The sequence below is a fragment of the Nuphar pumila genome, unplaced genomic scaffold (genome assembly GCF_984573655.1).
Source record: "Nuphar pumila unplaced genomic scaffold, dmNupPumi1.hap1.1 HAP1_SCAFFOLD_1250, whole genome shotgun sequence".
In the NCBI taxonomy this organism is placed as follows: Eukaryota; Viridiplantae; Streptophyta; class Magnoliopsida; order Nymphaeales; family Nymphaeaceae; genus Nuphar; species Nuphar pumila.
In genome coordinates this window covers 2201-13992 of record NW_028323623.1, presented here as the reverse complement: position 1 = coordinate 13992, position 11792 = coordinate 2201, and the positions used below count along the sequence as shown (strand labels likewise).

General features: G+C 58.5%; 1 protein-coding gene across 1 annotated transcript; it reads left to right on the top strand.

Moving 5' to 3' along the window:
- Positions 1 to 5982: 5982 nt before the first annotated feature.
- LOC149809434 (uncharacterized) lies at positions 5983 to 6655 on the top strand. Its single transcript, XM_089994840.1, has 2 exons — positions 5983 to 6570; positions 6635 to 6655. Exons 1-2 carry the CDS (start codon positions 5983 to 5985, stop codon positions 6653 to 6655), a joined length of 609 nt encoding a protein of 202 aa, XP_089850966.1.
- Positions 6656 to 11792: the final 5137 nt, after the last annotated feature.

The following is an 11792-nucleotide window of genomic DNA, read 5'->3' as shown; positions in this document are numbered from 1 at the left end:
TGCTAGGGCGTCCAGGGCGCCTGCGCGAGGGCAGCTCAACACCAACACACATTCTGCGCATGGTGCGTCCATTGCTGAGCTGTCTGACGATGAGGAATCGTTCTACAACACTACCTAGCGTGCTTGATAGGATTGCTGTGCATCGGCTCCGTCGAGTATCGAAGCTTATAAGACATGAAGTATGTACAATGCATGATGGTGTATCATTCTAAACCCATTCTTGGAGTTCCCAATCTCCATGAGGATGCGCTACCTAGTGTTGTAAAATGATACATCATCACAACACCACCGCGTCCACATGAGTATTGGCAACTCATCATGAAGCGTTTGACCATCATGTAGCACGTCTCAAACAAATCTCACTCATTGCAGGCTCTCCGCGGTGCTGCTCACCCCACCAAGGCCCTTGCAAAACCTCCCTCACCAGCCCAGGAGCTCAAAGCCTCAGCCCTCCGCCGCGCTCCAGCCCCGAGCCACCCTCTGGCACGCAAACCACGTTCCACCCGCACGGCGACCCAAGCCACCCTGCAGACCCCCCCCCCCTGCTGCACCACCAGCCCCCCCACCACAGCTCATCATGCAGCAACAACACCCATCACCACTGCTTTTCTGCCGCTGAGATACACTCATTGGGCGCTACTGCTGTGCACGATCCCACCCGCTCTGCACTCCATCGTCCGCAAGAAGCGGCTCCAATAGCTCCTTCTTTCCCACCTCGCAGCCCCGAGCAGCCTCGCCGGGAGGCTGTGGGACGAGGACAAGCGATCGTGCTACCGAGGGGGGGTGGGTTATCTGGCTATGGACTGGTTGTTGCAAGCCCCTCAGCTCCCATCAGAGGGTCTCCCAATCAGAGCACCGCACCGACCAGAACGAGAGATCACACACGCACGACCCGAACCATCCTCAGTCCCCCTTCACCCATGATTGGTGGCCGACATAGCAGCATGAGTGGACGTGCAACTCCCTCCTCACACAGCTCCCTAACTCTCGATACAGGAGGGCTCAGACTGGAGCGTGTCGATCCACGGAAGTCGCAGTCGCCTGCGACAGCTGCAACAACGCCGACACACCGCCCACGCACACCTGCGCGCTCGCACAATCAGCCAGCAAGTACGCACGCGCTGCATCTGAGTCCTTGCGGGGCGGATACTGCTCTAACAACGGCCACACCCGCCACTCCGCCGCCGCGTTTTTGCAACGCGGATGACCGCAACGATGAAACAGGGGAAGCGCCCCTTGGTCGCCCGCGTAGTCGCACGGCGCAGGATCCTCTCACATGCAGGGCGGGGTCAAACAACAACACACATCCTCACCTGAAGCTTCAAAACACTTCCTCCCGAGCAGCTCAGTCCCCCGGCCGCGTAGCCTCGGCGAATGACTGTGCAGCACTCAGCAGCATGTACGATGTGGTCAACTTGAACACCGCATCGTACGCTGACCGCGCAAAACTGCTCCGACCTGCCGGCGACTTGGAGGCTTCCTCCCCTCAGGAGGAGCGCACGTCAACCGCACTTCTGAGCGACGCTTCATTGACAGCTAAAGCCGACCGAGGCGGCGTTGTGCGCGACGATGCGCGACGTGCCTTGGTACTTCGCAGCGTCATGCAACGGCAGCAGAGCAAGAGGGGAGCCGCGGGCGATCAAGACCCGCAAACACCTGCGCACGCTGGAAGAAAACCCGCTGGCGGCAGGGCCACTGACCGCCCGCTCTCGAGCGCTATGGTGGAGCCATCTTCTGGCTCGCACCCCGCGGAGGAGCACTCACTGAGGGCCTCGATGCGTGAGTGTGCTGTTCCGGAGGAGGGGACAGCAGGTGCTGCACGTGTCTCTGATCGCTCCATGGATGGGCGACCACCACCAAGCAACCCCGAGGCAGCTCCAGCGCAGTGTCTCGCCACACGCTGTCAAATTGTGTCTTCAGATGACCAAAAATGCATGAACTTTTGGGACGAGACTGCATTCCGGCAAAGCACTGTCTCAGAGCAACTATCCCATCCGCTCAGGCTCAAAGAGGTGCAGGCAAATACCCGGGCGAATCAGATGTCAAGCGTACCGTCCGAAATTGACTCCATGTCACAGATGCATGATAGCAGAGCGTCAGACGAGAACAACAGATGCACCATGGAGGTTGCCTCGACTCCAGGCAGCTGTGGAGCGTCCAACGACACAAAAACGCGTGCGATGGAGCCCCCCCCTTTGCATCAGAGCTCCTCATCGGGGCCACATGACTCAGCACTGCTCGGCTCCGACACGGACCTGCACGGCGAATTGCGCGTTTCCAGCCGTCGAGTGTCGGCCTTCCAGGCCCGTGAGTACATGCAGAGTGAGTCAGAGGCGAGTGCGCCGCAAGCCGGAGGACGGCGACTGGGCACGGACAAGGCGGGGGGCGAGGAGCCACAAGGGGGGTGTCACAACCATGGTGGACTCAGGCCTGGTGCGCGTTCCTGGGCCTCGGGCCGCACCGATCAAAGCAGCATCCACAGCGCTCCGAGGGCCCGAGAGCTCGCACGCAAGCAAGGTGCTGTGGCTTCTCAAAGTGTGACGGAAAGTGTGATGTCCGTCGCCTGCTCCAGCGAGGACACTGCCCCGCACAGGGCTGCCGGGGCAGCTTCAGCGGTCCACGAGGACAGGGGTGGGCGTCGATTGGTAGGCCCACGGGTGCCGGGGGCGCTGTGGGAGGCGTCAGCGCGGTCCGCACGCCGCGTGGCGCAGGAGAGCGAGGGCACGATGTCGAGGGGGGCCACCACCACCGCTGGCAGCTATGCGAGTTCGTGGGGGCAGGCGTCCGTCGCGGATGGCCCTCGGCCAGTGACCCGCAGGCCCCCCCCCCCTCGACGGCGTGAGCAAGCCTTCCCTGACGAATCGCGATGGCGGCAACCAGCTCCGGTCTGCAGCCCATCGCGTCACTCACTCCAGGTGGAGCAGCAGTGACTCACCGTTGATCGGCAGTCAGCGTTGTGCACAGGAGGATTTGGAACAGGAGAGCGGGTTTGGGATGGACGACGTGTCCCCACCCAGCAAAGCAAGCGGCCCTCGCGTGGGTCCGATCAAATCGGCGGCGCAGCGCGCGCTCCATAGCATGCTGTCCTGGGATGCCATAGACAGCGATGATGACAGTAACTGACCTGGTTTGCTGGTACAGCTGCTTGAACCAGCCAAGATGCAAACTGCTTTGCCAGACTGGGATTCTACCTCCCTTTCTGCTGATCATGACGTATCGTTTTACAGCACTACCGCTTTTAATCATGCACTTTAAGGATTCGGACCACAAAGCAAACGGCCTGGCGAAGGACCGATGAACTGCCGATCACGATGATTGGTGAAAATTTGTCTCTGTGTTTGCTGTTGTTGCAGCAGAGGCCTACTGCGGGTTTGAGTTTCTCTCGTCAGTTGAGCACATTGTAGAGCATGAGGTGCTGCAATGTGCTCGCAATTTGTCTGGAGTGCATATGAAAAACTTGGATGTGTGAAAATTGTCATGCTGCAGCTTTTTGTTCGCCATGTTTGAAATGCATCCATCAGTGATTTGTCAGGAATGGGTTCCGATTCCCATGTCGGCCCCCAAAAGCCATGCATATTCGGGCATCGTGATCCGCAACTGACAGTGTCTGGCCAACTGCAGCACACAATTGCAACCACAACGGACGGTACACCAGCATGCTCTGCGCAGAGGACAATCGTGGATTTAAATCACTCAAGAACCACGCCAATTTCAATGTGGCACATGCTTTTGTCTGGTTTGAACCAAGTTGAACGCTTTAAGAAGGGGGCTAGCTAGCCGGCAAGAAAGAAACGTCATGCACTTCCCATGCCCCTTACTGCCTGGGGCCCAAGCTGGCCGCGGCCCTTACTCCAGACCCTCATCCTCCTTAAATGGTAGTGAGATATATCAAGGAGAAACATAGTGCTACGCACGAGTGGCCTCAGATTATTTGCGAGTTTTGTGCCACATGGCGTTTCACAGGGTTCCGATTACCTGCTGTCCTAATGAGAGAGCAGATTGTTGGCTGTGTTTAGCTCATGGCCGTGCAATGTTGATCAAATTACTCTGTTTAAAGAAATAAAATGAAGGCTTGCTCGTTCGCACACAATTTCGGCACCTGTTGGCTGACCTGGCTCGCGATGTTTGTCGCTCGCATCTATCTGCCTGCAAATATGGAGATGATGTGGACATTTCTCCATATTTGCAGGCAATAACATTCTGATATTATAATTTATAATTTGGCTGCCAATCTAGTCGAGGATGGTTGGACAGAAAACGACAATCGGTCAGATAATTCACCAGAGGTAAGTGGACGAACAAAGGGCCCCGCGCTCTTCTCAGCAAACGCAATCTACAGAGGAGTAATCTTCAAAGAAATGTCGAATGCAGTTCCTGTCGGGACTGGCTGTCGAAACAAAAGATGTTTCTGTTGACAAAACAGCACACGCACATGGCATCACCCCAACGACAGAAAAGGAAATGAAAGCATTAAAGCATTGGACCATCTCGAATCAGCCTTCTAGAGTGGCTGGCCTTCTGTTGCAAGCGAGGTCACTGGCAATGACATTGCGACTGACACGACCTGACTCAGACTTACCATTCTGCTGCGTGGTGCACCCTGCGAACATAACATGGCGATGCACACGTCGTTCCCGAACGACACCACACACAAGACATACGCCATGACAACGTGGCCATGGTATCAAAATGAATTTCTTCACCTCAGGCTCAACAGTCCCCAGGGCAGCTAACCGAGATAGCATCCTTCTTGCAATCGCCCACCTTCCCTGTCACACAGGGATTCTCGTCACATCTGGTCACTGAAGTTCGCACACGGGCAATTTACTATGAATGTTTAGATTGCAGATGAATGAGATGGCCGAGCTGCATACCCTGCATGGCTATCTCCTTTGGTTTGGGCAACTTACCGAACATGAGATACACGTGTACACATAGTCGCTCGGTGTCGCCTTGATTCACTTTCCGTTCCCTCTGCACAAAGGTGCGCTAGCACTTCCCTTTATGAGTTCTGAGCTAATTTTGAGCGGTGGGGCATTTTCTGCACTTCGCAACCCGCAGTTTTGGCGACTTGGCGTGCTATTCTGCAAGCCAGAAAGGGTTTCCAGCTGCTTCGGCACTTGGACTACACATGTTACGTGATAAAATCGCTTTATAATTGATTCACATGCTTTTTACATTTTTTCTCAGCGTAGCGCAGACATGGCGACAACTGCTCTCCGTTGTGGGACAGGGTTGCGCGCAAAGTGGCCTACCAATGGTGTCCTTGATTTCTGGCAGCACGTGCCTTGACGATGGAGGAGATTTCGTCAACATCCTTGTATGCAAGTTTTTATCAAAAAACATTGTTGAAAGAGGAAACAGCAGCGAGCACCTGTCTTGAGTTGAGGCTAGCAAATGCTGCTCCTGAGCAGATAGAAGAACCTCTTTCACTTCAGTGGCTGAACCATGCGCCGGAACAGCAGCCACCGAAAGTATGAGCGCGTCAGTGATGATCAGCGCGTCGTGGGAAGAGCTTGGTTGATCGCGAGAGAAGAGCTGTTTGAGTTCATCTTTCCATTCTTTAAAGCGAACAGAGTTCCTAGAAGCTCGTTGCCACATGCTGCAGTTCCACCACGCTCCTTGATACGAGGTTCTTCGTGTACCAGCATTTCACAACTAGAACGGCATATGAATGTGTTTGCGCTCTAGTACATCTCAAAGTTGGGCTCATGTGAGCACGTGTACCTGACGGGAACAGGAAAGCAAGTGCAAGCCACCCGGGTAGCCAGCAAGACATGGCATGTGAGAAATCGAATGCAGGGCGGAACACTCTTAAAGCTACTTATAGAGAAAATGATGTGTTGCAGATTGCACATCCCGAAATATGATGCACGGTCGGGCGCACGGTCCAGCGGAAAACGACGTCCCACCCTCGACCGGAACAACCAACGCGCCTCCGAGCAGGGCTGAAGAGGCCCGCGCCAGCCCCCCCGCGCACTAATGGGGGCGCCCACCTGCGTCTTCTGCATGGACGACATCATCGTCGTTGCTGTGGGCGCCTGTGGGCACCCGGCTGTATGCGCCGACAGCTGCCTCCGGATGCGACTGTGCTACGGAGACAAATTCTGCCCGCTCTGCAAGGAGCCGCAAGACGAGGTTGCCATCCTCCCGTGGGCCTCCCCCTTGGCAGACCTCGCAGTGATCAAGGCCAACACTTTCCAGTCGCTGCAAGACTTTGAAAGTGACCCAAGCTGGGCGCCGGGCGTTTACGTCAAACGTTGCGGCGACGACGGGACGGGACTCTTGCGACGGCTGCGCCGCAACACAGCAAACTGCTGCAAGGAGTGCGACGGGAACAGTGTGCAGTTGTTCGAAAGCCAGAGGGAGCTCGGACAGCACGCGCAGTCCGTCCATGGAAGGCACCCGTGCCGGGTGTGCATTGACTCCGGCCGCTACTTTGCAAGCGACCTCGAACTGTTTCGGACCGAGCCTGCCCTCAATGCGCACGTGCTGCAGGCGCACTGCGAGTGCCGCTTTTGCAACGACCACCACTACGACGTGGACGCCCTGAGGAGACACCTAGACCTCGTGCGTACCCCTCCTTTCTATGATGCTGTGTCTGCTTATATTGCTACTGCATGTGCATTGGCAGGTACTCCTTGGCAATCAGTGATACCAATTCCATATCTCGAGGCACCATCAATCAGCCAGTAGGTGCCCATAGCGCCATGCTCTCTTTCTGGTGTACCTGCGCATTGTCATGCACCCTCACTGACTTTGCACTGCGACTTCCGGTTGCTTGTCTTTTTTTATCTGCTATAGTTTTGGCTCGCTTGTTGGCCTCTTTCTCATAGAACTGCTCCTCTACCTGAGAATGAGGCCTAGAGAACCTCACAGTACGGATGCAATACCCTTGCCACGAGGGATACTGCGCTGCAATGGCTCGCTGCCTTGAAGCAACTTTCGTGCCCATGCAGCTGTCTTGCCAACACGCTTGCGACAATTTCTCTGTATTAGATCCATGCCTGCTGTGGCTTGATGCCACGACTGGCCTTGCCTGGTGAAAGAAGAGTGGACTGATCACCAATGCGCATGCAGATGCACGCAATTTGCACCGTTTGTCAGGAGGCTGGCGTGCAACGAGCAATTGGACGACGTCGTTGCGGTCTGGCGCCACATGGCCAGCAGCACCACGAGTGCCGCCATGCCGGGTGCCAGTCAGAGTTGGTGGCCTTTCAGACGGAGGAGGAGCTGGAGTGCGATTCCGCGTGATTGTACAGTGCTCCTCAAATGTGTTTGCTAGCAATTGACAACCAGAACAACGCACTTGCAGATAGGAAGCACTGTGCCCTGGAATTGCCGTTGATATGGTTGCCATCCTTTGGTCTGCGAGCTTCATCACGGCTAGTGCAGTGTACCTGACCACCGAGCCTTGAGTCTGAGCACAAATATCTTGCCTTTGTACAATCTCCCACCGGCTTCAGCATCAGCTTGAATAGAAAGGAAATATACCATGTCTTTTGCCAGAAACTTTTGCTTTTCAATGGGTAGGGCTAAACCCCAGCTCACAGTAGATGCTTTACCAACCTGTTCTGCTTTGCTTTTCCAGCCGAAGTTGGCCCATGGGAGCTGTGCAATCAAGCCTCTCAGTACAACCCTGTTCCCAAGCTCGCCTGATTTCTGTCTCGCCGAGGCTGCTCAAAACTGTATTCCGCGAGCCGCATGATATGCCTCCTCTAGGCTAAGGAGACTTGACACAGTACTGACCAGCTGGTACTCCTGACTGAGGCGAAAGCAAGCCACATCAGTAACGTGATACTGTTTTTATGCAGAGCGCACAAGATCCAGAAGCATACCTGGGGGGGCGCCCAAATGCAGGCTCTGCAAGCATGACATCAATGTTGTCGCGGTAGCCGCCTGTGGCCACCAGAAGTTCTGCGGCTCCTGCTACTTAGCCATGCGGGACGAATTCCGCGCGTCTTCTGTCTTCTGCCCGATGTGTGCATTGGCTATGGACCGCGTGGCCATCCTCCCATGGTCACGCCCTCTCAACTTCAACCCCATTCTCCTCTCAGGACTGGCACACCACGATGACATGGCTGAGCTCGGACTCCACCAGCAGGAGCCAGGCGTCTACACCATTCCTCATGCAGACGAGATCGTCTTGGAGCAGTCGATTGCGTGCTCCTGCCATTTCTGCGGTGTGGGTTTCTACAGCGAGGTCAAGATGATTGAGCATGTAGATCCGCCCATGGCAAGTACACCTGCAGGGTACTCTGCCTTTTGTGCAGGTGTGTGGTAGCACGGCATGAGTGACGCACTGCCAGCGAGTGGGGTACACCGGCGCCCCTTTTTGTCCATCCTGAGCGCCACTGCTCGGCCAGTTGCAATGTGCAGACGCACCTGCTGGATCACCTCCGGCGCACCATCAATCCAGCCCCGTGCCAGCTGGGGATATGGTCGTGCGCGACCCGTCGCTGTCAGCTCCGCCAGCGTCGGAGACCCGGCTCGCGCCTTCCCGACTCAATGTCCCAATTTGCCCTCGGCCGAGGTATCGTCCGCGATTCCTCCGCAGGATGGGGTCTTGCCCCCTCCACCGCCGCACGTCACCCCCGCGTGCGCCTCTCCAACACAAAGCTCGCAAACGCCTCGGGCCGCGCAGCTGCTGCGAGAGGCCCTGCCTCCGCCGCCACCCCCATCCGCGGCCAACAGACATTGCGCTTGCCCGCAAACATGGGCCACAAGGTCCGCCCAGCAACCCTTGCCGGCATGCAAACAGGTGTGTCTGGCAGATGTTTACGCCACGCGCAGCCTGGCATGCAATGTCGCTGCTTTATTACGCAGAAAGCCAGCGTTGCGAGGCACTTGTCACTGCCGCTCGAGCGCTGTCGCGCGCCTGCGCTCCAGCAATTACTGTTGTCGCGCGCGGTGAAGGCGCGTCTATCTCATGGCGGCACGAGCAGCCTGCACAGTTGCCTGGTAGCCCAGGGACGAGACATAGTCCCCCCCGCTGCCGAGCGACGATTTGTCAGCGTGGCCGACATGCCAAGCCGCATCTACACTGCATGCGGCTGCTTTGTTGGCTCGGTCGCAGCGGCAAGCTTGCGATGCGGCTCCCACCCGTGTCAAGCCGCCAGTGCTGCCGCGGGGGCCGCCACCTGCGCCCCTAGCGCACTGCCGCATCGGCGAGGTGTTGGTAACGATGTTCCACGCCGCTCTCCGCCGCTGCTGAAGCCAGTCCGCTGCCGCCGACTGCGCCCGTCGTCCCCATGCCAGCGGTGAGCCCCGAAGCGCCCTGCCGATGCCACTGCAGCGCCGCGCCCAGGCCCCCTCAGCCCCTTCCGCACCGAGCACCGCTCGCTCCGCATTCAATGCGCATCCAGCTGCCGCCGTCATGCCTTCGCAACTCCCGACTTTGCCAGCCCCGGCTCGAATGCCGCGGGCCGCCCCCCCGCCGCCGCCGGCCGCCCCACGCCGATGCCGATCAATGCGCTGCCCACGCCAATTGCTGCCGGCCCCAGTGCTGGAACGTCCGTCAGGCAGCAACAGCGCCGCGCGTCACCAGCGCCATTGACGCGCGGACGTGGCCGACCGCCGAGCACACCGGCCGCACGCTCACGCACAGGCGCCTTGCGCGCTGTCAACCACCAAACGCCAGCCTGCCGCCCTACCGTGCGTATCATAATTCCGCTAACAGTGCCGACGGCCGTCCGCACGCAGTGGAGCCGCACCTTTGCGTGCGCAGTCAGGAACGTCAACGACAATGTCGAGCGCGCTGACGACTCCTGCTCGTCCGTGGAGGTCTGCGCTGCTTTGGATGTCCTCGCGGACCTTACGCGACATGCGCTGGCGGACAGTCGCGGGTCACACGGGCGCAATCGGCGCGCACTGGCCCGCATGGCACGCATACAGGCGGGCGAAGCCCTTGGGACGAGGACGATGACGAGGTCACGATTGAGCGAGAGGTGGCTATCCCGCGTGTTCGGCGCCGCAAGCTGTCAGCCGAACAAATCATGGCGTTGCGTATGGAACGCATGCTCGCACTCGGCAGTGTAACACGCGCCGCACGCATGCTGGCGCCAGTGCCCCTGGCTGATACCCGTCGTCCTGAGGAAATCGCGGCCCTGCGCGAGAAACATCCATTCGCTGAGCCCCCGGCCTCGCTGGAGGACAACACTCCGCCGCTTCGCTCTGACGAGGACACTTTCAAAGCGCGCTCTAGAGCGACTCGAGGCCAAACGCGGCTCGGCAGGTGGGCCCACCGGCATGACGTACGAGCACGTGCTAGCTGCGGTGAAAGGCCATCCGAGGCCTTCAATGCCAGCCTAAAATTCATCAGCCACATGCTTGCGGGCAAACTCCCGCGCCATCCGTCGCTGCTAGACTCGTCCCTCGTGGGCTTGCAAAAGCCCGACGATGGGGCAAGGCCCATTGCGATAGGGGAGGTGCTATACCGCCTTGCAGGCTTATGCGCAATGACCGCGTGCGAGAAACTTGGTCGTTCACTTGCGCCTCTCCAGCTCGCGGTGGCGTTTCTGGAGGAGTAGAGGCCCTTGCGCACGCCGTTCGCTCAGCGCTAGCGTCCGACTCCGAGGCGGCATTACTGACCGTTGACATGGCAAACGCCTTCAATACAGTGGACCGGTCGGCGCTCTTCAAGGCGGTACAGAAACACGTGCCCTCGTTGTTGGCGTACGTTCAGTGGTCGTACGGCGCCCCTACGAACCTGCATGTTATTGGAGCGCAGGCGGGCACTCCTCCAATTCAGTCATGCATGGGGGTGCGCCAAGGCGACACGTTGGCCATGCTGCTCTTTGCCCTTGTGTTGCAACAGATCCTGGAGCGCACCTCAGCAGCGGCGCCCACCGTCGCCACAATGGCGATCGCCGACGACATCAGCCTGGTTGGCAAAGTGGACGCGCTGCGTGCCGCGTTTCTCGCGCTCACAGGGGCGCAAGGGGTTGCGAGCGTTGGCTTGCGCCTGCAGCCGCTCAAGTGTGCGCTCACCGCGGGCCCCTCGCCGGCAATTGCGGCGCTGGCGGCAGACCTGGGCATCATGCATTGCCCGGAGGGAATCACGGTATGCGGCACGCCGATCGGCACGGACAGGTTCGAGGCAGCGACCCTGGACGCCCGCGCGGACTCCCTTATCGCACAGATTCACAAACTCAGGGCCTTGCCGGTCAGTCTTCAGGCACACTTTGCCTTGCTCCGATCCTCCCTGTCCCTTCGCATGGCGCACCTCATGCGCACGGTGCCGTGGGGCTCCCTGCAACACAGCGTTGCGCGAGTGGAGGAAGCCATTACAGCGGCCGCTGTTGCGCTTTTTCAGGTGCCTGTAACTGGAGCTTGGTCGGTGAGTGCGATTCAACAGCTCAAACTCCCCTTGCGGCACGGGGGATTTGGGCTGCGCGACGCAACGTCGCTTGTCGCAGACGCGGCGCTGGTGGCGGGGGCCTCCAAAGCGCAAGCGGTTATGAAGGAAGGCCCGGATGCATGCAAGCCTTTCTCGAGCGTGACAAGGCCGGGGTTGTTGACCGCTTGGCAACGTGTCTTTGATGATGCATCCGAGGCATGCAAATGGGACCAGAGCGCGCATGACCTGCCAACCGTGTTTATTGAAACGGAGCTGCCCGGGGTTCAGAAGTCCGTGTCACGCCTCGTTGGCGATCGCTTGGGCGCGGCCTTCCTCGAAGCTTGCGACACTACCACCGCAGACGGTCGGCGCGCGGCGGCAGCGTATCCGCAGTGCGTCCTGTGGACCTGCATCTGCATGGCTAACTGCGCTGCCCACCGCGCCCACTTTGCGC